The sequence below is a fragment of the Poecilia reticulata genome, chromosome 16, assembly GCF_904066995.2.
Source record: "Poecilia reticulata chromosome 16, P_reticulata-male-v2, whole genome shotgun sequence".
Classification (NCBI taxonomy): Eukaryota; Metazoa; Chordata; class Actinopteri; order Cyprinodontiformes; family Poeciliidae; genus Poecilia; species Poecilia reticulata.
The window spans coordinates 27,631,203-27,657,341 of NC_088845.1; the positions used below are offsets into that span (position 1 = coordinate 27,631,203).

Here is a 26,139-nt window from a genome sequence, read left to right on the forward strand (position 1 = left end):
TGAAACAAAATACTCCAACAATAAAAATCTATATTTTTTTTGTTGCGGCAGAGGGAAAAATCCATGCTACAAATATTTTACTGTCATTTAAGAGGTCTGTTTTATTTTTTTGCGGTGCATTTGATATGTTTACAGCGTCGCTTTCAAGTGGTCTCAGTACAAACAAATGTGTCAATTAAATCCACTCAACACAATTTAATGTAAAAAACATTACACAAAGAACGGGATTTTTTTGTTTGTTTTGTTTTTTTGGATGCAGTGGAGTTGATTTCTGATTTAACAGAGACTAAGCACTTTATGTACCTTTTCTACGTGCCGCTGCTTGAACGTGAAAATATGACCTGGGCGTTCAACAAGCAGACGACTTCGGAAACTGAAAGCTTTTGGTCTGGATTTGAATCCTATAGCAACCTTCCAGTGAATCTGCAACTACTGACTGACATCTTGTTTCAAAAACTAGAATATAAGCAAAATTTTTTTATTTTATTGTTTTTATCTAAACATACAAGCTCATACTCTTTGTTTTTATCTACTGAAATTGGAGCAAAAATCTAATTTTAGCTTCAGTGGAATATTAGATATTAGATATGAATTAAAAATCTTCCCAGATGTTCTGCAGCATTTGCGGATATTGAATAACTAAAGATGTACAAAGTTGGACGAATATTGAATATTTTGTCAATTTTCCCTGTGTATCAACCCAGACTAAGTCAGGCTGGATGGTGAGTGATCATGAACATAAATGAAAAAAAGAATCTGGGTTGAGATTTCCAATTGGATTTAGGACTAGACTTTGACTGGACCATCTTAGTTGGCGGATATAATTTCATTTAAACCAGGGTGTCGAAACATTTTGCATAGAGGGCCTCAAATGTCAAGTTAAAAGTTTTTGTTGACCACAAACGTTTGGCTTCTTTTGTTATGAAAAATGCAAAAACAATATATTGTAAAATTAATGAAACGTACTCGCCTGATTTCTATCCGCAAATCATTTCAGATGTGTTTTATTTTACAAAAACATGACATGGGTCCCCTTTTTCATTTTTTTAACCCTCTTGTTTTTCCTATTTTAACAAAAGGGTGCACCCAATTCTACTTTCAAGTAAAAGTTACTGGATGCTTGTGCTGCCATAAACTATGAAATCAAAATGAAAGCAAAAAAAATGTGGTTGTTAAAAAATGAATAGTTCTTGTTGGTTTATGTTCTCCATTTTACTACCATTTTAATTTCCCTGCATCGTTTTTTTTTTATTTATTTGTTTTTGTTTTTTTTCAATGAAAATTCCACTTGAATTTTTATCAGTCGTATCACCATACGACTGATACGACTGGTGAAATAACTCTACGCCATTCTTGAATTGTGGACAAACAGAATAGCACAGAATCACCGGAAGGGCCGCAAATGTCCCCGAAGACGCACTTTGGACACAAATGATTTAAAAGCATCCCAATGTAGCTCTGGCTGCTTGGGATGGTTAGCATTTAGGATTAATCTTTCAGGAACCCACAGCTTCATCCATCTTCCCATCAATTCAACCTTCAAGCGCCATGCAGAAGCAAAGCAGGACGCCACCACCATTATGGTGGGCTCGGTGTGTTTTAAGCGCCTTACCATATGCTTGCTTGTGGAAAATGCAGTCCTGTATAAAGACCAGATTTGTGGAGTGCCTGACTGATGATTGTCTTGTCAACAGGTTTGTCCACCTGAGATCCTGCTGCTCTGATTGAAGCTTTCTAGACTAGCAGCCTGTTTATGTAGACGGGCAACGTCTGCTGTTACACTTGTGTCAAAGACTTTCCATTTTCAGACAGTGGATTGAAAAGTACTCCAGGCTTTGTTCAGAGCTTGAGATCATCTTTTGTAACTCATCTTCGCCTGTCTGATACACTGCAAAAAAAAACAAAAACTCTTACCAAGTATTTCTGTTCTAGTTTCTTGTGCAAATTTCTTTGTATGCTTGAAATAAGACAAAACTAACTTTCAGGTAGCTTTTCAGCAAGAAATGGGAGTTTGTTTTAAGTAAGTATTTCCTTAATACTGATGAAAAAGTACTTTTGTCATTGGCAGAAAATTCACTCATGACAAGACATTTTTCCTATGTTATAAGTAAAATAATCTGCCAATAGGACTTTTTCATCAATATTAAGAATTAGTGACTTAAAACAAGCTCCTGTATCTTGCTGAACGGTTATCTGTTAGTTTTGTCTCATTTCAAGTATATTGAGATATTTCCACTAGAAACTAGACCAAAAACACTTTGTAAGATTGTGTTTTTGCTGTGTATGCCCCTGTTTGTTCCTTTTCTATTGCATTTCTGAGATTCTGACTGAAAAGCTGTATTGATGCTGAAGTTAAATAACACACAAATGGACTTTCTATACAACCATAATCACTTCTCTCAAGGGTGTGAATGTAAAGAGGGGCCGAATACAAATGCAGGTCTCGCTTCACAATGATAAGCTTCTTTGGATAGTTTGCACTCTAACAATGCACTGAAAAAAGAGAATATAAACCCATCTTAAAAAATAAAAAAAGTTTGAATCAGTCCCCAAAATGGAAAGAAGTTTCTCATACTTACTTCATTCACGTTTATTTACCTTGAAAACTTAATGGCTTCAATAAAGTAACTTAGATTAACTTAATTTGATTACTTGTGACCAACTCATTCACCTGTTCTCTTTTTTCAGTGTGATTCTGAGCTGTTATAGGACAATGTTAAAAGGTAACTTTTTTTTAATGATAACATTGCTACTGCTGAGCAAGTCCCCTGTAATATTTTTGCATCATGTTCCAGATCCTCACAATCTTATTTTTTTTTATAAATCTTTCACTGCTACCGTTAGCATCGTCTCAGCATAAGACAACAATATAAACATGTAAGTAAAACTTGTTTTTGACTTTTTTTTAGGGGGGGTGGGGGGGTTGGGGGGGCTAGGGGGTTCCGGTCCCTCCTTGTAGCACAAAGATTGGTTGGGTCGGGCGTTGATGTAAAAGGACCAAGTGTGGAATCAACTCAGGATGAAGCATGTGGTTCCTGTTTCTACTCAGCTTTTATATCTTTTAGCCATTCATCTCTGTTGATTTTTTTTTTTTTTTTTGATAGAAAAATGCTGGTGGTTCCAGTGAAAGGCACACCTCCACTTGCAGTATAACTGATTGCAGTGGTGTTGGTCGTCAACAACCATCCACTTAAAAAAAAAAAAATTTGGTTCAAAGATAAAAAATGGATAAATCACGACTCTCTTTATAAATTGTTGCCAAAAAGCCCTCCGGCTCTTAGCAAGCGAAACGGCTTAAGGTGTAATAAATCACCCTATAGTTGCTATTCCTGAGAGTCTAGAGGTGATTCTCTCGCCACATTTGGAAAGGATTAGTTCGACTGTCCTGGAGGTGTTTTGCAAAATTTAGGAAGTTTCTTTCTCTTTTTTTTTTGTTTGTCTTTTGGAAATTCAAAATGATTCCAGCGGTGAAAGGAAAGGTGCAAATGAAGATGCTTGGAGAATTTAAAACAAAATAATAAATTTAAAAAAAGGTGGTTTGCGAGAGGTAGACAGAGCCAGATGTAGACAGGTTTTTTAATAATTACAATAATAAAAGGAAAACTTTTCTGCACTGAATCAATATGCCTAAAGTCATCCAAGCAAAGCAAAGTGCGAAACAAGCCCCAGAAGTAAAAAGGAACCGTGCAGAATGTATTTACACTGCCTCAAATTCACTCAAGCTGTGGAAGAAATGTGTTTTTGCCCTCTCAAGAGAAGGAAGAAATGGCAAGGAGGGGAAAATCCGGGTGGAGGAAAAAAAAAAAAAAAAAAAAGGTGGAGTGGCTCCTATTAGGCCACATGTGGGTAATTTATCACACATAAATCTAACACCTAATTCTCACACCTGTAGCTTAATGCTCAGCCAGTCTAGTAATGCACTCACTGAAGCACTTAAAAGGGACTTTGCCGGCATTTTTATTCTTTTTTTTTTCTTTTTTTTTTCTGTTTCTCGGTGTGGGAGGGGACGTATGGCATCCTAGAGGTTGAACAAGTCAAGCTGACGGGCATGCTTGGCATATTTGCACCCCATGTAGCATTCCTTCATCTCTCCCACCCAGCTCCACGATCACTCCTCCGTTTGTCATCGCCTTGACTAACCCCGTCTTCCTGATCACGCAAAAGATAAAGAGCTAGCTGCGAAGTTTCCACGCTGGCCAGAGTGCGCAATAAATCTTTTTAAAAAATCTAATAAACGGGAAAATGTTTTTTTTGAGTGGCAACAGCTAGAAAATTTACTCATGATGGAATGTAAACAACTGCTGTGACTTCATGGAGGCTCTCCGTTCTGTTAAAGTACTTGCGTTTTTGCGCTTCTCTTTTTTTCTTTTGTTTTTGTCAATCTTCAGATTGTTGAATAAGTATTAATATAAGATAAAGATAGCTTGGAAAAATTTAAGTGTGATCTGTTTAGTGGGGAAAAGTAAGTCAAAATTACCCTAACAGTAGCAATAAATCAATTAATTGCATGATTAATTAAAACGAGCTCAATAATTTCCATTTCGTTTTTCTCTCCTCTTTTTCTGCCGATAACTGGATAAAAGTCTTCAGTCTGGTGCTTTGATCTCAACTAGCCCCTTTTATTTTTTTGAAAGACTATTACTTGAAAATGGTCTCAAAACAGAAATGTTGTTGTTAATTTAAAGAACCTCTGGGCCTACTTAAGCCTAACAACTGGCCATAAATACATTTGACAAGCAGAAATACTTGCATTGTTTGGATGAAATATGTGCACCAGGTAGCTGAAAGGAAAAAATTATCCCAACTAATCAAGTTTGAGCTTGGAAATATGAAGTGATTTTTTTTTTTCTTTTAATAGAGGACAAAATTTAAAAAAAAAATCTGACTCAGATTTTCTTTGCATCACAAGCCATTTGTCCGACGTATCCTCATTAACAACCTCACTCTCCCTTTTGACCCGCTGGGGCCGACTGGGAGATCTAAGGTGAACTCCGGGGTCAAAAGTGGGAAGCACAACGGGGGACGGACAGGAGAGACGGCATCATTTTCAGTTTAAGTGCTTGACTGAAAAAAAAAAAAAAAACTCCCCAACATCAAAGGACCACCGAAAAGGAAACAAAAATAGAAGGATGGATCCGATACCAGCAAAAGCAAAGCAAAGTTTTTTTTTTTCTTCCCCTGCTGGAATTTGTCACGACACAAAAAACGTCAACCCATTATGTGATAATTCGAGTAAATTTTTGAGGCACGCGCCAGCCATTTTGTAGCATGACTGGGATTACGTTTTTGGTTGTCACTGCCACGGGTTGACCAAAAGACGAGGAATTTCCCAAGCAGGCCTTCTAGATTTATCTAGTGGCTTCCTCGTGCAGCAGGTGTCTACGTAACATCTGGGATTACACTTTCACACTACAGACCTGCACAGGCTGAACTTGAACCGTAGCACGACTCAACAGGCGAGACAGTTTTCTTACAAAAGTTCTTACATGAAGGAAACTAGAAAAAAAGAAAAAAAAAACTGTCGCACATAGCCACAGAAAAACTTGTAAAATATGAACACAACTTCAGCAGACCGCTAAGCTAATATGTGGTATATACGAGAAAATGTGTCGATCCACTCTCAAATATCGCATCTGTGTCCTAATTAGGGCATTTTTAAAGGATCAGTAAAGGAGTCCTTTACTAAAATCAGAATCTGATACTTTGAATTTTTCTACCACACTTGTCCAAAAATCCTGGTTTCATGTGCATGGCTTACAAAAAAAGGATTTGTAAAACTAACTAAGTAGCCTTTTCCCTAACTGTTTTCACTTTACGACGACATTCACCGTCTGTGTCACGTGACGGGAGAGCTGTGCGTAGAGCAGCTGAAACCCCGGTCAATAAAATTTAAGACATTCATAGCAAAGCGGCAAGTTAATGAAGCAGAAAAGCATCTTTTTCTTTTCAATAGATTTGTACTAAGTCTGTACACAATTAACTGGAAACCGCATGAGAATATGTTTTAAAAAGCACATAAGCGAGTCATATCAAAAGAGAGAATAAACAAGCTAATGTTAGCCTCCCATTTTAAGAGTCGCTAAATATGTTGAAGGCTATGAAAGAAACAGAGGTACCGCAGAGGAGTTCTGAGTTCAAGGAGAGGCAAACCTGCAGCAGAACTCGGTCCAGTCAGGTCCAGCTGCTAAATGACTGACTGACGAGTAAAGCTGTTGAGACATTCTTGTCAATTTGCTCCTTTCACCCCACTGTGATGGGTCTGAAAAACTGGAATGGCGCTGGGATGAAAACTCATCAATATCCTCTAAAAGTGAGGTTTTGGATAAACTGCTCTCTATTTATGCATTGTTTGCAATTATCGCTGCCATTTCTTTTTATTACTTTCCCCACTGAAAGATATTCAGGGATCTTCGGTTTCTCGTTCCTTGTCGTCGCCATTGATGGAACTTTGGCTTCCATAAACTTCGCGCCCACTCCCTGTTTTTTTTTCTTTTTTTGGCTTTTGTTTTCAAAAGAAAATAGTTGGGATTACTTCAAAGTCTTTCACTTGATGTAATCAGCTGAGCTTTCTTTCTTAGGTGGATGGATGACATTTTTTGCACATTGGCATTTTGTGATGAACAAAATTTATTTCATTTGGGAATGCATGTAAATTTGGCTCTATTGTTGTAATAGAGTAAAATCAGCTGAACTGTTTAGAACTTTATCTGGCAGGAATTTAATTCTACAGAGTCGGATGTGAATTTGGACCTGCTGAGGTAAAAAAAATGATCATTTGTAAGAGGGGCCCTGTAGGTGGGTATGGATACTTTTCTAAGTCGCAGTTTAAGAGGAACGCAATACGTGGCGCACAGCGAAGTCGACCCCCTCACTGCATATTGTTCTGAACAGCGTCCAGACAGTATTGATAATGAAGTGTGTCAATGGAGTATCTATTTAAAACACCCTGAAATTATTCCACACTATAGATTATGCTACGTATCAGAGATGTTGAACTAGCGCACAACATATGTCTCATTCTATGTCATTCATCATGTATAGATCTAATCTCTGAATGTTTGATCAGCCTGGAAATGACCCTCGTTTGCCCCCGTACCGCCTCTTTTGAGGCTTCTCATAAAAGTCCGGAGAGGAATTGGCCAATTCGCATCTCCTTGATCAGAACGAACGTGTAAAGTTTTTAAAACTTCGACAGACTCGTTCATCTTGTAAAATGCTTCAGTATATTAGTTGTGTGAATATGTGGCGTATAAATAAACCGAACTGTTTCGAGTAAGGGCGCAGGGGAAGGTTTTGCTTTTAAAATATCCAGGTGTCACAAAGTCTCCCAGGAGTATCAGTACAATGGACATAGCAGATAGAGAAGAGTGGTATCATACCTGTCTTGCAGCAACACGTTGCGCTGCATTGTTTACTGCTTACTGCTGCTAACGTGTTGCAAATCAGGTTGGATGCTGTTACAGCAAAGCTCCAACTAGCTGGACGGGCCAATAACAACAGGAACTGTTTCTTTACTCGTCAAAAATATTTTTAGAAAAAAATAATAAATAAATCTTGCCGTGAGGTTCTCGAAAACCTTACAACATTACAACCACAGAAGTGCTCGTTGTTCACGTACGCCCGGATCCAAACCGGCCGCCCCTCGTCAGCTACACTTTACCGGTTTCCATGACAGCACCACCGAGGCAGTGCCATCTCTGAAACCATTAGCTGGTAAACACGTAAACTACACGTGAACCCTGTCCACCGATACCTATTACTTCTGAATCCTGCCGGTGACAGCTGTTTACACAGCCAAGGTCGCTCCCCCTGAGACCTGGCCCCAGTCCAAATAAAATAATATGCAGTTAAGGGAGAAGCTCGCCAAATCGTAACACAAGTGTGTAACCGGAGGCGGGAAAAAAAGAAGAACAAAGAATTTCAGAAATGTTAATGGAGTTCTTTGTCTTAATGCTTTTATGCCGAGTTGTTTTTTCTTTCTTTTTTTTTTTGTCACCCATGCGTGTGTGTGTGTTGGTAGTGTTGGCCAAGGGAGTTAGGGAGATTTAACTCTGTACCGTTTGTGTCTTACATGCAGATAAAAAGCTGAACTAAATATATATTTTTATTCAGGATACATCTGTAAATACCCTGTAGGAGTGTCACGGCAACAAATTTACATCTGATACCCTGTCATGGCAAAAAAACAGAACTTGTAATCTTTTGCACTGTATGATATAGAGAGTTAAAATATGCATTTAAACAAATGCATATTTTTAAATAACTAAGATTATAGAAGAGATGTTGTAAGAATCTGTGACAGACTGGCGACCTGTCCAGGGTGACCCCGCCTCTCGCCCGGAACGTTAGCTGGAGATCGGCACCAGTCACCCTCCTGACCCCACTAAGGAACAAGGGTGTACAGAAGATGGATGGATGGATGGATGGATGGATGGATGGATGGATGGATGGATGGATGGATGGATGGATGGATGGATGGATGGATGGATGGATGGATGGATGGATGGATGGATGGATGGATGGATGGATGGATGGATGGATGGATGGATGGATGGATGGATGGATGGATTTTTTTCTGATCAGTGGACAGACAACTCTCTTTGGTGAGGAAGTTTCAACTAGAGGAAGATGTTTCAGTCATTTCAATATCTGGTAGGTGATTAAAATGAGCTATTTTTTAAAGACATAGGTTCATTTGAGAGACATTTTTATAAGATGAGAAGAGCTCACCAGAGTTGCTCTGTGCTGTCCTTTAGAGTTTTTAAACTACATTGTGAAAACGTGAGCATTTTGACATAAAGAGACTTAAAGGTTTCTTCTTCTTGTTGTTGTTTCTTCTTTTCCAGAAATCTAACATGTCATGCAATTTGAGCAGTGTGGTTAGATTGTTTGAGAAGGTCAATGTTTGTACAAAATTAGCACTTAGCATCTTATTCCACCTCACTGTCTGACGCACAAAGCGAATAACACTAATGAATAGCTGGAAACGATCAACAGTTTACACTTGCTAATTCATTAACAATCTAAATATAATCTCATCAAATACATAAAATTGTTATCACAGAATGGATAAACTTAACAGGATATACATTGAGGTTTTTCTAATTGCTGCATAAAAAAACATTTGGTTGTATTAGCAAGAAAATGTTTTTTTTATTTTTATCAGAAAACAAGGATACAGGTTGTCATTTACGGTGGAATTATTAATCTCTCACTGGCATCCTTTGAGGATAAAACATTGATTTAAGTTAACGCATCAGGTCATACACATATTTTACGTAGCCCATTAAAGATATTTATTGAGTGAGCAAATCTGTAAAATGTCAGAATATTATTATTTTCTTAGTTAATAAAAACAAAAGGCACCCCAGGTTTTTTTCCCCTCATCATGTTTTCCATCTTGATCCCAGCAAAACTCTTGGCGGGGACAGAGTGTTTCACTGAACCCTAGCCACAATCTGCAATGCGGACAGGTCTTATTTACAAACCTAATTTATTTAGTTTCTGCTCTTTTAACTTCTGGACCTGAAACGCTACGCCAAAATGCTTAGTAATTGCAAAGTTTGTGTCCTGAGAAGGAAACAACAGGACCTTATGCCCATACAATTTACTTTTAAATTACAACAGTCATTTGTGACGATTCGAGTCTTGTTTTGCTAGAATTAATGTTGCTTTTACTTCTCTGCTGCAAAACTGACCAGTTTTTAAGGTTGTTCTATCTGCACTCACACTAGTACTGCCAGTCCTGCGCCCCGATTCAAATTTACATGAATAAAAAGTTACTTTTCCAATCAAAATACCTCTTTTTTAATGTGGGCAGTTAGCATAATTTCAGGGAGATGCTACTGCAGTGCAATTTGGGGTGAAAATCCTCGTTTGCAAATGCTTTGCGAATGAGACGCTTGTTTAAACTCTAGTTCGGGAGCACGAATAGCCACTGGCCAACCTTCTTCTTTTGACTCGGTGCTTTAACCTAAGTTGTGTGCTGTGGAATTTGGTGTTTTTCGGTTCAGTAAAAAAAAAAAAAAACAGAACAGTGACCCATACACCAGTTCTGTGACAGATCATTAGTAAAGCAGGTGTTTAGATGAGCTCATCAACCGCTTTGTGTTCAGACGATCCCTTACTAATAGTCGCAAAATATAAACATCGAGCCAGAAAACATAACACTGTAACGGACTGAATGTTCTGTTCTTTGTGTGTTAAATGTTTGCGTGTTTCTTTTTTTGGTGTTAAACCCTGATACACTAGCGGAGCTGTTGTCAGTCGGTTGCTATGGCGACGGGTCTGCTTGTAGTGTTGTCGACACGGATGGCGAGAAAAAAAGAGGAATACTTGTGATTTTGAGTTGTTCTTCACAGTTTTTTGGGGGGGGCTTGCATAATTTTTCCCTATGCTGTGGCGCGCAGCACCAAATTAATAAGACCGACATCTCCAGGTTTCATTTTGTTTGCAGAATTGTTCGACTGCAGTTCCACGGTTATGGGTGGCAAGTAAAAGAATTGTATTTTTGCCCTCCAGCGTTGAGCACTTGAGTGAAACCTCTGGATGTAGACAATGGCATGCAACGTGTCTATATGGTGCTCCCCACTTTGTGCACTGCCCTGGGTAACTGCCCATATGACGTATATCATCTATCAAAAACAGCAAATTAAGAAGCCCTAGTACTTTAACCTTTCCCTTCGTCAGAAAAGATCTGTGAAACAACAACTCTTCACATGAAACCTGGCTTAGTGACAGTGACATGGGCCAAAAATAACATTTACTGTGTTTTTACAAGAAAGCAGGTGGAAAATGTACACAAAACCCAAGTATAACATATCACTAAAGTCTATCAAAAACCTTCCTAGCCCCAAAATACAATAGGCTTGTGTAAAGAAGGGAAACGATACCATCAGTGCCTAACAGAAGACGTTTCCACAATGTCAGGAGAAACCACTTCACAGTTAGAAAGTTTGGGTTTGAACTCATTGTCCCACAACTTCTGTTCTGGATGATTACTGATGGTACACTTTATGATTTATGTGCGTTAATTACAAAATGCACAGTAGATTCAGCACGTTACCTTCATGGATAATAACATGCAGGTTTAACAGCTTGTTGTGCTGCCCCCCAGTGGCAAACAACATCAAATAATAGTCAACAAACATTAAGACTGTGTTGCTGTTTGGGATAAAGGATGGGAGGTCAAGGCAATAATGACCGTTGACCAGTTACACACAAGCACAAGACAAAACTGCAGGGAATCGCATCAGCAACAGCAGAGTTGGATAATTCGGTGGGATCAAAAGAAAGACAGGTAGTACATAAATAATCTTGTAAAAAAAATGTATATCCACATTCTCTACATTTTAAAGGAAAGGAAAAAGACGAGAGAGAACAAACTGTACCGACTCACAGTTTGATAACTCAAGCCCAAGCCAGTTAGAGAGGTGTAAATTAAAGACAGACAGCGAGGATCTGTGAGGATGATAGATCCCTGAGCCATGTGGATCTGAGTGATGAGCGTTACAGAATGAGTCTTTTTTTTTTTTCATGCTTCCAGAAATAATGATCCGCTCTGCACCTTCCATTACAAGAAAACATAGTATGGCTGATTTCCTCTGTGATAGCTCACAGCTTCTTGGGGATCCTCTCTCTCAAATCGCTCGCCTGCTCTTTTCTCTCACCACAGAAATTTACATGTTATGTTGCCTTCGCTTCGTCCTTCACCGCCCCCCCTCACTCTCCCTTACCCATCCTCCTTCCTACCGTCTCCTCCCTTCACAGAGGGAGTCGGAGAGACAATGAGCTAAGCATCAAGGCCCACTAATGACTCCCAGCCTTGTCGCTGATTAAAAACACACCGGGTGCTTCTGCACTCCGCAGGAAGCTATGAGGCCTTTCCCTCCTCATACCGCAAGGCCAAGCAACTCTGAGGCCAGCCTCGGCAACAAATGTTCATGTTAAGGTGCGCACGATGCCTCATTTGGAGAATTAGCTCTTAGATTCTCCAAAGGATGCCTAATTGCTAATCCTAACCAGACCGAAAGCCAAAACAAGTTCAACTTATGGATTCCTAAATGTTATTTAATAAGCCCTTAAACGTTATATATCTTTTGGCAGAAAAGTCATTTTTGGGATTTTATGTAATAAGGCAACGCAAAGTTGTATAAAATTGTAAAGCGAATCAAAAATAACCATAGGGACACCTATTTTCTCCAACTCTGCACATCTGGACATTGACACATGAAGGTAAGGTTGGATACTTTGCTGCAAGTTAGCAAAAGTCTGTTGAGTTTGCGTGTGATCACACACAAAATGCTTAGGAGTTTGATGATTTTAAAGGTATCTACAAATTATTTGTCTAAAATAATGACCTAAGGCAAAAGACGACTCAAGCCATTGTTTTTAGGAAGGTGACAATCTTTCAGCGCAACACATTCGAAAGATGGTTTGAGCGTGCGACGTGGTCTACAGGGGCAGAGTGGAGATTCCACCACATCTACCTTTACCTCTCCGTTTCTTCACCCAGGCCTCTAAATTATAGGTGAGCTCCACGGAGAAATGCTTTATTGCATCTGGCCAACTTACTTCCTCTCTATTCCAAAGACATACCACGCTAAGTTCTATTTTGATGTGGTTCGTAAGCATAATTAGAGGTCCTATAAAAGCAGGAACAGGGTGAACAAGGAGTCTTTCCCATCTGTCGCTTGTTAAGGGGTGAGCACAGGGGCAGTGATCCACAGCCCCTTGACTCCCTGTTGTTACAGCCGTTGGAGCAGACACCGTTTCGAAGATCTTTTGGGGGTTTTTCGCACCAAGTTAGAGACGAGCTGTGTTTATGTGTATTCTCCCAAGAATGGTGCAGATTTTTAACATTTTCTTTACTAGTTTCTAGGTTTTGCAAATAAGTGCAGACAGCGATCAGGCGTGCGGCAAAGCAAAGTCTTCTGGAAACACAAAGCGATCAGAGACCGGTCTGCAAGCATGTGGAGAGTTTTTACAGTTTTTGGACTTTCTTCCACTCCGTCTACCAGTGAGTTCCTAAAGTAGGTGGCTAGGTGCACTACAATTGGATTTGGACTCCATCATATTATCAATAAAAAATGAAGAGAGTTATCAATTTCAAAGCATCTGTTTAGTATTAAAGTCAAAATTGTGACTTTATTATTAGTATTAAAGTCAAAAAGTGCAAATTGGTTATTTTGGTTATTTTATTTTTTGTTCTCCCTCTTCCCCCCTCCCTTATAAGTCTACCTCAGCTTTTTCAGAATATCTTGGAAGTTTAAAGGGAGATGGTAAATTCATAAAGAGCTAGGAAAAGAAAATTGCGGCGAGTAAAGTATCCAGACACATCTCCACTAATTTGGGATGTTGGTCTGGAGAAGTAAAACTTCAGCTGTTCAAGAAAATATCCCACAAAAATCTCATTAAGGACTTTTCCTAATGGGTTCCTACCGCATTGTTTCACAGAGGCTAAGTGTTGCAGCCACAAGAAATTGCTGGATGGAATCCTGTCCTTTCCCCATCATTAAGGACGTCCTGCCGTTTCAAAGGAAACTTTGAAGTTCTCGTCCTTACTACTGAGAAAATTCAAATATTTCTAATAAATACAGTCGCTTAGATGCTTTCGGGGTTATTTCACCCAGTCTGGAACCTTCCGATGCGAAGGAGACTATTCAACCACAAATGCTCAGAGGAAAATGTTCCTAAAATAGAAACTAACCCTAATGCAGAAAATACCTATATTTAGAGAGATTTGTGCTGAGCAACATTCTGATAGTTAGCTAAGATCATACGGCTACATATTTAAGGTATTTATGAAATTACATGAGGAACTTTTAAACAAGTCAACCTGTGTTTAAGTGTTAATTTTTGGATTTTTTTTACATTTGTTTAATGAGTCATAAACTAGATATTTACATTCCCCTGTGTCATTGTGGCACCAATTGGCTGGACCTCTGTTAAATTAGGTCAGTCACTTTAAAGGGGCTGAATATTTATGGGGGTTTTTAAAGCTGCGTACTTAATACTTAATTTTGTTGATCATGATGGATTTGTAAAAGCAATAAAAATGGGTAGAACATCCAAGGGACTGAATACTGAATACTTTTTATAGGCACCGTACCGAAATTACACTTCGACTCATATCATTGGCCAGACTGCTGAGACTTGGAGACAGTCTGATCTTCCAACGGGAACAAGTTTCCAAACACGCATTAAAATATGTTTTGAAATGGATAAAGCAAACTGCCATTAAAATATTTGGAGAGCTCTCACCTCCTCTGAAAATTTGTGGATTATCCTTAAAAGCCTCATCGGTGGCAGAAAACGCACCACTTTAAATTAACTCTTTCAATTCTTCAATTTGCACTTTGGTACTCGCAGATTCAGCTATTTGTGGACTTTTCAGCGGGAACGTAACTAGCGACACATTCGCCAAAATTTTGCCTACTTATGGAATTCTTTTGTGAAACGTACCCAAAAATATTTGAAAAAAAAAATGGGGCTTGGTGAGTTGAAACACCTGTGTGCGATGCTATTTTGACCCTGTGGGAATTAAAGAAACAAAGACGTGGACTGCACTCTGACTCTAAAAGGGGGGTAATTGTGAATCGACTGTAACCCACCCAAAAGCTGAGTAGATCTTACTACAGCCATTTTCACTTTGGGTAAAAAATTTAAAAAAAACTTACTGCGAATGGAAAAAAAAAAAAAAAAAATCTCGACACCCTAAGATCCTGAATCTTTGCATCTGGCTCGCCAAAAATATCTGTGTTCCTTAAATTGTCCACCTATTTACGCTTAATTCAGTTGCCCCTATTACAATAAGTAAAGTGGAAATGGTTTATTTTAACAACTCCCGTGATTGGATTAATTGAGGAGAACAGCACAATGGGTGCCTATTGTGTTCACACCATTAAGTCTAAACAGCTCTTCGCTGGATTCTTTAAGAGAGGTGTATTAGTAATTGGAGAGGAAGTGCATTTCGCTGCGAGCCCTCCGGCTCTGGGCAGCTCTCCTACCTGCGGAGCCTTTTTTGTGTTGCCCGTTTATGTGTGGCACTCAGAAATGATTCCCAACATTACAATCTTTATGGTGCAATAAACTTGAGAGAATCAGCCCCAAATTGGCTGGTCATATTTAGAAGCTTTATAAGGAAACGTATTAAGGTGTTAGTGCTGCGGGGGAGTACGCAACCGAGAGAGCGGGCATAGGTGAGGGCAGCAAAAATTTTTTTTTTTAATCTCACACTCCATACTGCAGTCGTTTTTTTGTTGGGTTTTTTTGTCCGCTGCTGAGGAGTTTCCAGTCTCCGTGAGGAAATGTGGGAAGTGTTATAGTATTTGATACAATAACTTTATTTTATTTCACATTTCCGAACAAAATGAGCTTTTACTGCGTGGTAAAATGTAGTCTGGGATCAAAACCATGTGTTTGGCGCTTGGCTTTACTAGCATTAGGCATCCTCTGATGACAACGACTGAGGGTGGAAGAGAGAGTCCCCTCCAGAAAAACAGAAACGCTCCAAGGCTTTGTAGGGTTACTTCCAGGAGAATCCGGGGAGTTGATAGGTGAGAAAAAAAAAAAAAAACAGTCCAACATAAGCAACACGCAGCACCTTGCTAAATTTTTTTTACTTCTTTAGAACTTTTCCAACTTTTGCCACTTTAAATTCATTAACTTCAACAACTTTTATTAGATTGTGTGTGTGTGTGTGTGTGTGTGTGTGTGTGTGTGTGTGTGTGTGTGTGTGTGTGTGTGTGTGTGTGTGTGTGTGTGTGTGTGTGTGTGTGTGTGCGATAGACCAACACAACATGGAACATTTGAGTTGATTTTTTTCCAAAGCCCCCCGTACCCCCCCTCCATCTAGTATAATTAGGTTTCAGCCTCTTTTATTCTGGTACACCCAAATAAAGTCAAGTGCAACCAGCTGTTTTCAAAAGTCAATCAGTCAGTAAATAGAGTACTGACTTCTGTGAAGGCAACATGCCATGGGAATACTTTTGTTCTAATGAACAGAAATGATAGGAAGATGGATGGAGCTACATATAAAATGATCCAGGAAGACGACCTTTCAGGGGCTACAAAAGACTTGAGACAAGGGTTGGGAAATAAAGCAAGAACGATATCTTACATGTTTCACACATGATCATTGTCAATAGAAAATAAGCTGTAATACGTTATAATTTATAATTTCACTGAATTTCAGTTCAGAACCGCACATCCTACCAGCTAACTTGGTCTAGGTTTAGCTTGGTTAGCTCACTTCATTATCAAAGCTGGGCTAACCTAAGAGCTAGGCCGACCCCTGCTCTTAGGATAGCTGGGGTATGAAAGGTTGGTAGCATCAACTAACTCACTCACACTTTGGCTAGCTAGCAAAAACTTGTGTAAGATTCGCGGTAGCAATTTCTCATTGCTGCTAACAATGTGAGGTGCACTTCACTCCTCAATGGTTCGCGCAAAATCAATTAAGGTATCTGCCAAATATGCACATGTTCGGTACATATTAACAACCGCAGGCGCGTACTTGGCAACACACTGATCCACACAGGAAACATCTCAGCAGGAAACATCTCAGCAGGAAACATCGTTCCCATCAAACAGTTTTATATGCGACACTGAGCTGATCGCAGTCAGTGTGACTGCCTCTGCTGGAGAAGAAACAAGGCCAGGCTTACAACTATCTCATCAAGCTTGCTTGTGTTCATTTGGATTGTGGGAAATTAAGGAATTTGTAATGAGAAATGCGAAATCTCAACTATCCACTGACAGTGGACAGATCACAAAACGCCTGAGTACGTGGGAGCAGTTTTATGTTTTGCCACCGTGAACCAAGGTTGCTTAAGGATATAAAAAAAAAAAAATTGGTGTTTTTAGTGATGGCACTTGAAAAAGTTTTATGTTCATTACTGGTTTCACAATTGGTGACTGTAGGATGTGTTTATGACACTTTTATGTTTTCATGATGTGAAGCACATTGAGCTGCCTTGTTGCTGAAATGTGGTATACAAATGAACTTCACTGATGGATTGACTGATTTGCTGAATACAAATGGACACTACACTTTTCTTATATATATATACACAGTTTTTTTTGGTCTAGCATTATAAAATATCCAATAAAATGCACTGAAGTTTGTGGTTGAGTATCAATTTGATTATATGGAGGATAAATTGCTAATCTTACCAAAGAAAAAAAAGGTAGATTTCTTCAGATTCAATCACCTTTTTGTGAGAACTACATTTTCCAGGGAGAACACAATGAAATAGTGTCCATAAAGGAGTCTGTGTCTGTATCTCAAGGGTAAAGTTCATGCCACTCCATATTTTCTTTTCCTCCCTTCCTGGGGTTTTCAGCACTGAGGGTCCTTTCTCATGGTTTCATCTGATACCAGTGAGCCTCGGACCAGGAGCTCCACTCCAGGCTAGGATCGACACACAGGTCAAACAAGGAGCTAGTCTTTCTCAAAAATTTTTATTTTTTTTTTACAGGTCGAGGTGAATAAATGTGATTTAAAAATAGTGATTGATGATCCTGAGTGGCATTCCAAATACAAACACACTTTGTGTGATTGTTCAAGGAAGGAAAGAGGATTCATGGATCTCTGCAAAAGAAAATCCACCTGTTCCCGAAACTTTTTTTCTCCCTCTCCCACAAACACACACTTGTGGAAGCTTGGGAGAGGAAAAAAAGAAAAAGAAAAACAGAGCTCTGTTTTGATGCCGGAGCCCAGCTCAGGTCAAGGTTTGACCCGCTGTAATCCCTCTCAGGTGATGCTGTTCACTTTCAGCCATTACCAGCTGATCTGCTTAAATATGCCTTTTTTGTCCCACTAGGAAAGAGAGAGAGGGGAATAAAAAAAAAAAAAGACAAGGAGGACCTTTGGCATTCGGCTCTGTCATAAAAACTTTCTGTGAAAGTGACCGATCTTGTGCCCGGGATAAATGAAACGGCACAACGTCCCTGTTTTATGGGTGGAATAAGCGCAAAGTGTTGGAACGAGGGGGGGTGGGAGGGGGATAAAAACACCTGGATCAGGGAAGGTATAGTGTGAGGAGCCGTTGTTGCGGAGATGGTGCCGTCAAGCAGAGGTTTTTAACTTTTTCCAAAAAAAAAAAAAAAAAAAAACGGGAAAAGGTCCGTCTCACAGCAGCTTCTTGGAGTGCTCCCTTCCCCATCACCCTCAGGCACTTAATCAACATATAATATTGCGCCGAAGTGCCGGGTTCCAACATTAACACTTACACCCACAGGCCTGGGAGTTGATGAGAGCTTTCAGCACACACAGACTTGATTTCCAGGGCTAATAAATAGAGGGCAATGTGTCTGGGTAACTGTAAGGAAAAGCTAAGGGTTTTTGTAGTGAGGTTCAGTTTAAAAATTATTAGCGGTTAATATCTTACCTACGGTGGTTGGCTCTGTTGGTGATTTCGAAGCTAATTGCTAGTCTAAGAAGGGCCAAGACTTCTACCATCTTAAAACAACTCAAATCCCGCCTCAAAAAAAAAAATCTTCATAATATGTTATGTGAATGCCATTTTTTAATAACCTGAGAGCCAACCCACCAGATGCTTATTTACACAGTGTGCTATAATTTTCATGTGAATCAGAGGTTACAGGCAGTGCGCCACCAATCATCTTCCTGTTATGGCTGGGAAAGAAACAAAGCTCTTCCAGTCAGAGTAACCAACATATTAAAATTGTATAAAGACGAAAAATATAATGGTTTTCACTGCCTTACTTTTCTGTCAAGTTATTACTCTAACTGGAAGTAAGGGGTGTAATGAGGGTTTGGGCCACGAGACCTTATGATATTAAAACCTTACATTGTGTCACCTCAAAGTGAAGTCTGTCTCACGAAGCGCATGTTACTTTTCTAGTCCCAGTTGTTATGGAGGTGGGTGCTTCAAAGCTCGACAGTCGCTACGGATGCGTCTTTCTCTTATTTTGAAGCAAGACAGGAAACAGTGGTGGAGTTGTTGTCTGGTTGTATTACAGAAACACTGTACGTAAAACCAGCTGACAGTAAAAGTAGAAGAACTCTATCACCGTTAAATCATTCAGGTTCGGAGGATTTTTGTAAAACGTACAAAAAAAAGAAACAGTGTCAGAAACGAGGACAAGCTAGGAGAGATTTGTTAAGCGCTGTGCGAAAAGAGCAACTGGCTAACCGTTAGCTGCCAAACACGCTGACGTTAGCATCTCTTTCGGGTCTTCGGAAGCTAAAGCTAAGGTAAAGCATGACCTTTTTTTTTTTTTTTTTGCTGTGGTCAAACCACGACTGGATAGTTGGGAGTTTGGATTTTGTAAAACCTATATTAAGCAAGAAGGATATAAACAACGTTTTTAGCATTGAATACGTATGTGTTTTCCCAAAATCTTGTTAAAACCTTTATTTATTTTCATAAACCCTGTATCAGCTCATGGGCTGGAAACGTTTTACACTAACTCCAAGCCCCACAATTCCTTTAAAATTATATTAGCTTTTTACCTGCTTAGCAAAAGCTACTCATATCTGCATTCAGCACTCATTTTTGATAAACTGGTCATAAAATGTATATATAGTTCATTGTATGGATAAATAAGTTATCAGAAATGTTTTTTTTTAAGTCTCAGACATTTATGAGCTTGTCTTTGATTTTCTTAAGATGGTTATTAAATATTTTAACAAAGTCTCACATTGAAAGTCTTGAATCACATACCTACATACAGAGTCAAATATTGTTAAAAAATCTAACTTTTCGAGTTCCTGGAGACAGATTATTTCATCATTCTCCCCCTGGACAGAAATGATTTGTAGGCAACAAATTAAAACAAATTTCTTCCTTTCCTTTCGCTGCAAAAAGCAGACCACATGCAACCCAGTAACAAAATAAAGCCTCTCTGGACTCACTACCTCAACTACTGGTTTCATTCAGTCCCCTTTTGTCCTTCACAAAACATCTGGAAATGCAGCAGAGCTACAGATTACACAGCTGAATATGATCCGAGAACGTGCCGGGGCCTGCCGGGAATTCAGATTCAGGGTTTCTGCGTATGAAGTGGAAGGGGTTAACTGTATCGCATGGCAACTTTTCACCACTCGCGACTGCTGTTACCTATTCATTACCTGCTTAAACATCTTAGGGCCCCACTGTGCTTCTCTGTCCCTTCAGCCCGCTACTCGGCCTGATTTTATGTAGTCAGCAGGTGGCATCATTAGCCTGAGAATAAAAAATGAAAAGTAATCCCCCCGTGTCTTGCTATGATATCATAGCAGGGCTCATTGGCATCGCTTTCCTGTTTCTAGTGGGCAGGATGAGAGCTAGAGGAGGTGTAAATTTAATGTTTCGTCATCTGGTTCACATTTGCAAAAAAAAAAAAAGAGAGAGAGAGAGAGAGAGAGAGAGAGAGAGATGAGTGCGTGTACGCTTACCGCAGCCGAATGGGTTGTTGGGTCATGCCATGCTGTGTGCGAGCAAGACAACATCAGCCAAGAAACCGCACAAAGATCCCAATCTGGTCTTCGCTGAAGTCACACACTGTCTGTTTTACGCCTCAACCTGCCCCCTCCCCTCCTGCTTCCCCCTAATTACGCTGGCATCTCTATCTCCATCCTTTCACCTCAGAGTCGTGTGGCGACGTGAGCGCCGCGTATCAATGACAGGACGCGCGCGCTCTCTCTCTCTCACCTCTCATATTGGATGTCTCTCTCTCTCTCTCTCTCTCTCTCTCTCTCTCTCTCTCTCTCCCTCTCTCTCTCTCTCTCTCTTATGCAAATTAAATAAGAAGTCTGTAAAAAAAAAAAAAAAAAAAGATGTGCGGGATGTGATTTGCTATCAGCCGAGCACGCGAGGTGAGGAGAGTGTCCCGACTGAGTCCGAGGCGTGCCTGGACGGGTTTCCTGGCAAGCATGAGCAAGAAAAAATAAAGAAGAAGAAGAAGCAAATACTGAAAACGTAATGGTAATATTGAAGGTACCAACTGTATGCTTTTGACAAGTTCACGTAGCGCTAAGCTAGGCATTAAACGAGCTAACGGCGTCAAAGTTTTAAAAAGTTAGCTTTAAAATGGACGCCATTGATTCCACAATTTAGATTCGTTTTAATAAACAGAGAGAGCTAAAGTGTTGTCACGCTCACACCGCCTCCCCACTTGTTGCTGCACACTGCCAGCCAGCAGGCTGAACAGGCTCCCATGCTTTTAGCCTGCTAACAAAGACAAAATGGTCTTTTTTTGGAAAAATGTCAGGAGGCAAAACTCAGGGACATTCAGTAAAGATATAGCAACAATATAACTATAATAACCCAATTAAAACGGGAGGGAGGGGGGAACTGTTGCTTTTTTGTTTGAAATTAAAGCATAATTAGTTTTATTTATTTATTTATTTATTTTTGCTTAAAGTTGCTATTTTTTCCCCCAAAATACATTGAGTCAAGTTTTTTTTTTCACTAAAAAAAGTTATTCTGAACATAGAGTCCTATCCCACCTCTCCAGAACACTGTTGGTCAGCTGGCTGAAAGAAAAAAAAAAAGCTACCACACTTTCCCCCTCACTTACAATGGTAACATATTTAGCCGTTTTGGAAAAATCCGGTGGCAAAGAAATATTCAATTCATGTTGCACACGATTATCACCGTAACAATAGCAATATTTTATAAGAAATAAAGAATTTATTTGCTGTTCTGTCTGAAATAAACGCATTAAATAATGTCATAATTTTTTGTGCTGATGTCGTAAAACGGTTTTGTTTTTAAAAGTTGTTAAGGTCTCTTTACCACAACACTGCTGCTTTTTCTCCGTTTCTGCACACTGCTAGTCTGCTGGCTGAAATAAGATCAGCTTCTCTCTCACTTTTAAAAACACTTCCATTGACTTGATGTTTGACTTCCTAGATTCTTTTTGTGTGTGCAAATGCAGTGAAATTGTGGTGTGTTTAAAACTACATGACCAGACAGTCTCACACTATGCCCCTATATTAGCTAAAGCCCAACATCTGTCATTATCCCAGTGGACGTTTTAGACTCCTTAGAGCCCCCTGCTGGCCTGGAAGTCCCAAAAGAACTTCCAACAGGGTAAAAACAAAAGGTACAGAAGTCATAATCCAGTTGATATGAACCGTTTGATGTTGGCAGCTTTACACAACAGTTCTGTAAATGGATGTTGTAGAATCATTGTGGCAGAAGTGACAAAGGGAGTGAAACTGATCAAATCTACACAACTAATATCATGCCAACTGAACATCTACAGTACACTAAGGGCCTTTCAAGGTTAGTGATTAGCAAATTAAAACCACAACTTTCCACAACTGTAGATTGAATTCAAATTTAGCCCAATCAAAATGATTGAAAGTCAGACTTGGTTCAGCCTTTCGATCACTAGCAACAACCACTCGATGTTTCTTTTTACAGTTCACATGCAGCAACTCTGTCTGTTTAACTCAACCATGCTAGTGCTGTTAAACGGTATCTATCAATCAGGGACAACGCAAAGCAGTGGGTAGTGGGGCCCCTGTACAAAACTCATCTCTGGGCCTCGTGTAACTTTGGACCGGCCCTGCTACTAAACCTCATGCATCTGGATATCTTTTTTTTTTTTTTTTTTTTTAAAGTGTAGCATCTTTTTTCTTTCTTTCTTCTAAGCTGGTTGCACTCACGGAAAAATCTGTTCTTGACTGTGCAAGTTAACCTCTTGATCTCATCCTTACTCCTCCTGAACCCAGCAGCACCACCTCTTCCTTCTTCCCTCTCCCTCACAGATAAAGACCCCCCACCCCTTTAAAAAAAAAAAACAAAAAAAAAAACAAATATGCTTGACCATACCCTGCATTTCTTGGGGTTTTTTCCCCCTTCTTCTTCTGAACAGCTCTTTGAAAAAACGGATCAGACCGTGACACACCGTCTCCTGCACGCCAGATCACACAGCGCACGGAGAAAGAAACACACAGAGGGAGCGGAGAGCCGCATGTGTGCCAGTACCCCGCAGTGATTGCCCTGATTATTTGCAGATGGGCAGCGGAGGGCTCGCAGTGTGGAGGTTCCCCCCACCCCCTGGCACGCAGCGCATATGATTAAATTGGTGATTGCCTCAGTATTTACAAGCACCCACCCACCGTATCCTCCACCCTCCTCCCCATCTTCACTCTCCGGTGACCCCCCCCAGCCCCCCCCAGTCTCCCTGTCCCAACTCTCTTCGCCGCTCGCTCTGATCCCGGTGATAGGTTATGTCACGGGTGTGAGTGAGGTGGAAGGAGGAGGGAGGCGGGGAGGGTTACTTTTCCCTAATCCGACTGTCTCCTCATTCATTCACAGCAAAAGGCTGGTGTTTACAGAGGGGCTGATCCCCCCCCTCCCTCTCCTCCCCCGGCTCGACTCCAGCGCCTCCGCTGAGCGATTGTTATGCAGGTTTCCGACCAACTGTTCAAAGTGGTTATGAGATCAATTAAAACCAGCTTAGGGAAGGAGAGAGGGAGGCTGGATGGATGGAGAGATGTTGCGGTTCAGAAGTCTTGGATTTGGGATTCTGTAGGCACCCCAGTTTATTTCGGACGTGCCCGATCAGCAACATATTTAACTATTGAAACAAGCAAATGCACGATGATGAAAAATGAAATTGGGGGGCAGGGGGGGATGAGGGAGAAGCGTGTTTTTGAAGCGCTAAATCGTTTTAGAGAGCGCGCGTTATCCTGCGCGTATTTTACGCACCAATAATTGGTCCTAATATAAAGTGTTTGAGAGACAAAAATATTTCACAAAATGTTTTTTCCCCCTCTCTTTTTTGCACGTTTAATGAGATTCTGAAAGTATGGCGTTTTCCCACAAGGGAGAATTTCTGGAGAGTTCTGGATCGGCAGCTCTCACCTCACATATTGGATGTTTCTCTCTCTCTCTCTCTTTCTCTTTTTCGCTCACTTTACGCACACCGTACCTCTAAATTAGACTGGCTACGAAAAAGACCATATTAACACTTTCAGTCTACTAGTGCACAATCTGTTAAGTGTCACGTCTCCTGGATGCACATCTGAAAACACACGAGGTTTGAACTCTGGGTTACCTCTCTTGTTTCTCCTCCAGCGGTGCGACGGCGCCTGACAGTTGCTGTACTCCATACAGTTCAAGACGATCAGGGCAAATGAGAAGAGTCGAAACTGCATCTGGACGGTCGGTCTGGTTTGCTCGGACTCCAATAAAAAAAAACAACTTTAAAAAAAAAAAACAACAGAAAAGTAGGAGAAAAGAAAAAGAAAAAGCGCACCAGTCGTGGCTTAAGAGAACTTCTCTGACTTTTTTTTTTTTTTTTGGTCCAATTTCTCCAGTTTCTTTTTTTTCTTTTTTTTAGCGGATCCTTAAAAATGTGTCAAACGTCAGAGACGCGACATGGCATCATGTCTTCGGCTGGAAGCATTTTTTTTTTTTAAAGCACGCCGATGATTCTTAAGTTAATAATGAAAAAAGAAGAAGAAAAAGTGTCCGTGCTGGAGAAAGAAAGGGGAGGGGGAGGGAGGGAGGGGAAACAAAGGTGTGATAAGAGAGGAACGAAATCAACACCTTCTTGTGATCGTGGAAGATGAAAGCGGAGACTCTTCTATGTGTTAATGTCCAGATTCTGACCCCCTAAAAGCTGAACACGACACGGTGCGTAACAGCAGCCACAATCACCGCCAGTTCACTTCTCAAGAAAAAGAAAAAAAAGATGAAGTGTAATTCCGCTTCTAGGTTCCGTCTGAGTGCAAGTGCGGCTGAGCAACACGCAGCATCCCTCTCTCTCTCTCTGAGTGACTGTGAGGAACTCGCGTCTGGAGAGTGGAGGTCCGAGAAGGAGGGATGAAGAAAAAGGAGGTGAATTGGGAGGGAGGGCTGGTCCTTCTCTTTTTTTCCTCCAGCTCTCTCTTTGGGTCTTGCACTCGCTTTTAACCTGAGTTTCTCGGCCGGTTTCGTTCTGCCCTGTTCGCGGCGTGCCCGTCTTCGCTTTAAAAAGAAAAAAGAAAGAAAGAAAAAGAAAAAAAAAGAATGTCTTGGGAGTTGGAGACGGTGGTGAGTGTGCGTCGTGCGCCCTGATGTGTGGCTGAATGGTCCTGATGCTCTCTGCCGGTTTCCTCATATAGCCAAGCTGTTGCGTCGCTGTCACGTGCGGAAATTTCCAGCTTCCAGCCTCTCATTTAAAATGTTGAGGAGGGTATCCTGTTCATCAGCTCCTCCGCTAACCACCCAAAACCACCCACTCACCCACCCATCCATCCATCCAGCCAGCCAGCCGGCCAGCCACACTTGGCCGGTTCGAGGTTGCCTCAGGGTCCTAGTGAGCGTGAAAAGTTGGAAGACGTTTAGGGGGGGGGGGGAGCTCCTATGCTATTCTTGAGTTTCTCTTGTTTTTCCACTGGCTGCTAATTTTAGACGATCTTAACATATTGGATGTCTTTTCAAATCCATGCAGAGGCGATCCAAGAATTTGTAGGGCCCAAATCAGAATGGGATTTCGGGGGGGATTTTAAATGAAAAATGTTATTTACTCTTTTTCTTATTATTTTGTAATTTGTTGCTATGAGTTTGTAAAAAAAAAAAAAAAAAGAAAGAAAAAGAAGTAGTTATCAAATCCTAAGAGGATAGAACCATTTAAACATAAAATCACATTCCTATCTAGTCCTATATTAGCGGACATTAACTGTACTCCAAAGAAATTAGTATTTTCTCAGCTGAGAAACTTCTGCGTTACTTTAATCTTAAACTAGTCGAGGCTGGTAGCTGGATTAATCCGCTCCATCAGCAGCAAGAGGAATAATCTATTGGATTTTGTGCTACTTTTCCGTTGTACTTTTCCAGATCTTGTAAGACAGACTGTAAAAAGTGTACATCTTTGATATCTGCTACTATAGTACTGTCTTCCACAGGTACGATGTTTTCACGTGCGATTTGAAAATTCTGAAATTAGCCTAGAAATGCAGCAGGTCTGATTAGATGTTAGCTTTTTCACGCTCTTTCTCACAAATTCTCCAATATGACATAGTTTTTCTACAAATAAAATTAACAACTTCACTCCAAAAACGGCAAATCTATTAAGGACATCACCCACCAGTTGTTACACCAACCAATAATGCATCTCCTTCGTTAGCATATTGCATTATGCTAACGTAAAATGCTTTTTGCTGGACTTTTTTAGGAACAAGATGCAGCT

At 40.2% G+C, this 26,139-nt stretch overlaps 1 protein-coding gene and 1 long non-coding RNA gene across 3 annotated transcripts in view; one reads left to right on the forward strand and one right to left on the reverse strand.

The window, feature by feature from the left end:
* rspo2 (R-spondin 2) overlaps window positions 1-25,192 on the reverse strand; it is a 75,872-nt gene extending 50,680 nt beyond the window's left edge. Inside the window, exon 1 of one of the 2 annotated variants that reach the window (XM_017309656.2) lies at window positions 24,022-25,192. In XM_017309656.2, the coding sequence (XP_017165145.2) occupies window positions 24,022-24,121 (100 nt within the window). In that variant the 5' untranslated portion in view covers window positions 24,122-25,192. The remainder of the gene's footprint in view (window positions 1-24,021) is intronic. The other variant, XM_008431947.3, reaches the window with a different exon arrangement.
* Window positions 17,856-26,139, forward strand: part of LOC103478257 (uncharacterized) — a 36,097-nt gene continuing 27,813 nt past the window's right edge. The window contains exon 1 of the long non-coding RNA XR_535762.3: window positions 17,856-19,222. This is a non-coding gene — a long non-coding RNA (uncharacterized LOC103478257). The remainder of the gene's footprint in view (window positions 19,223-26,139) is intronic.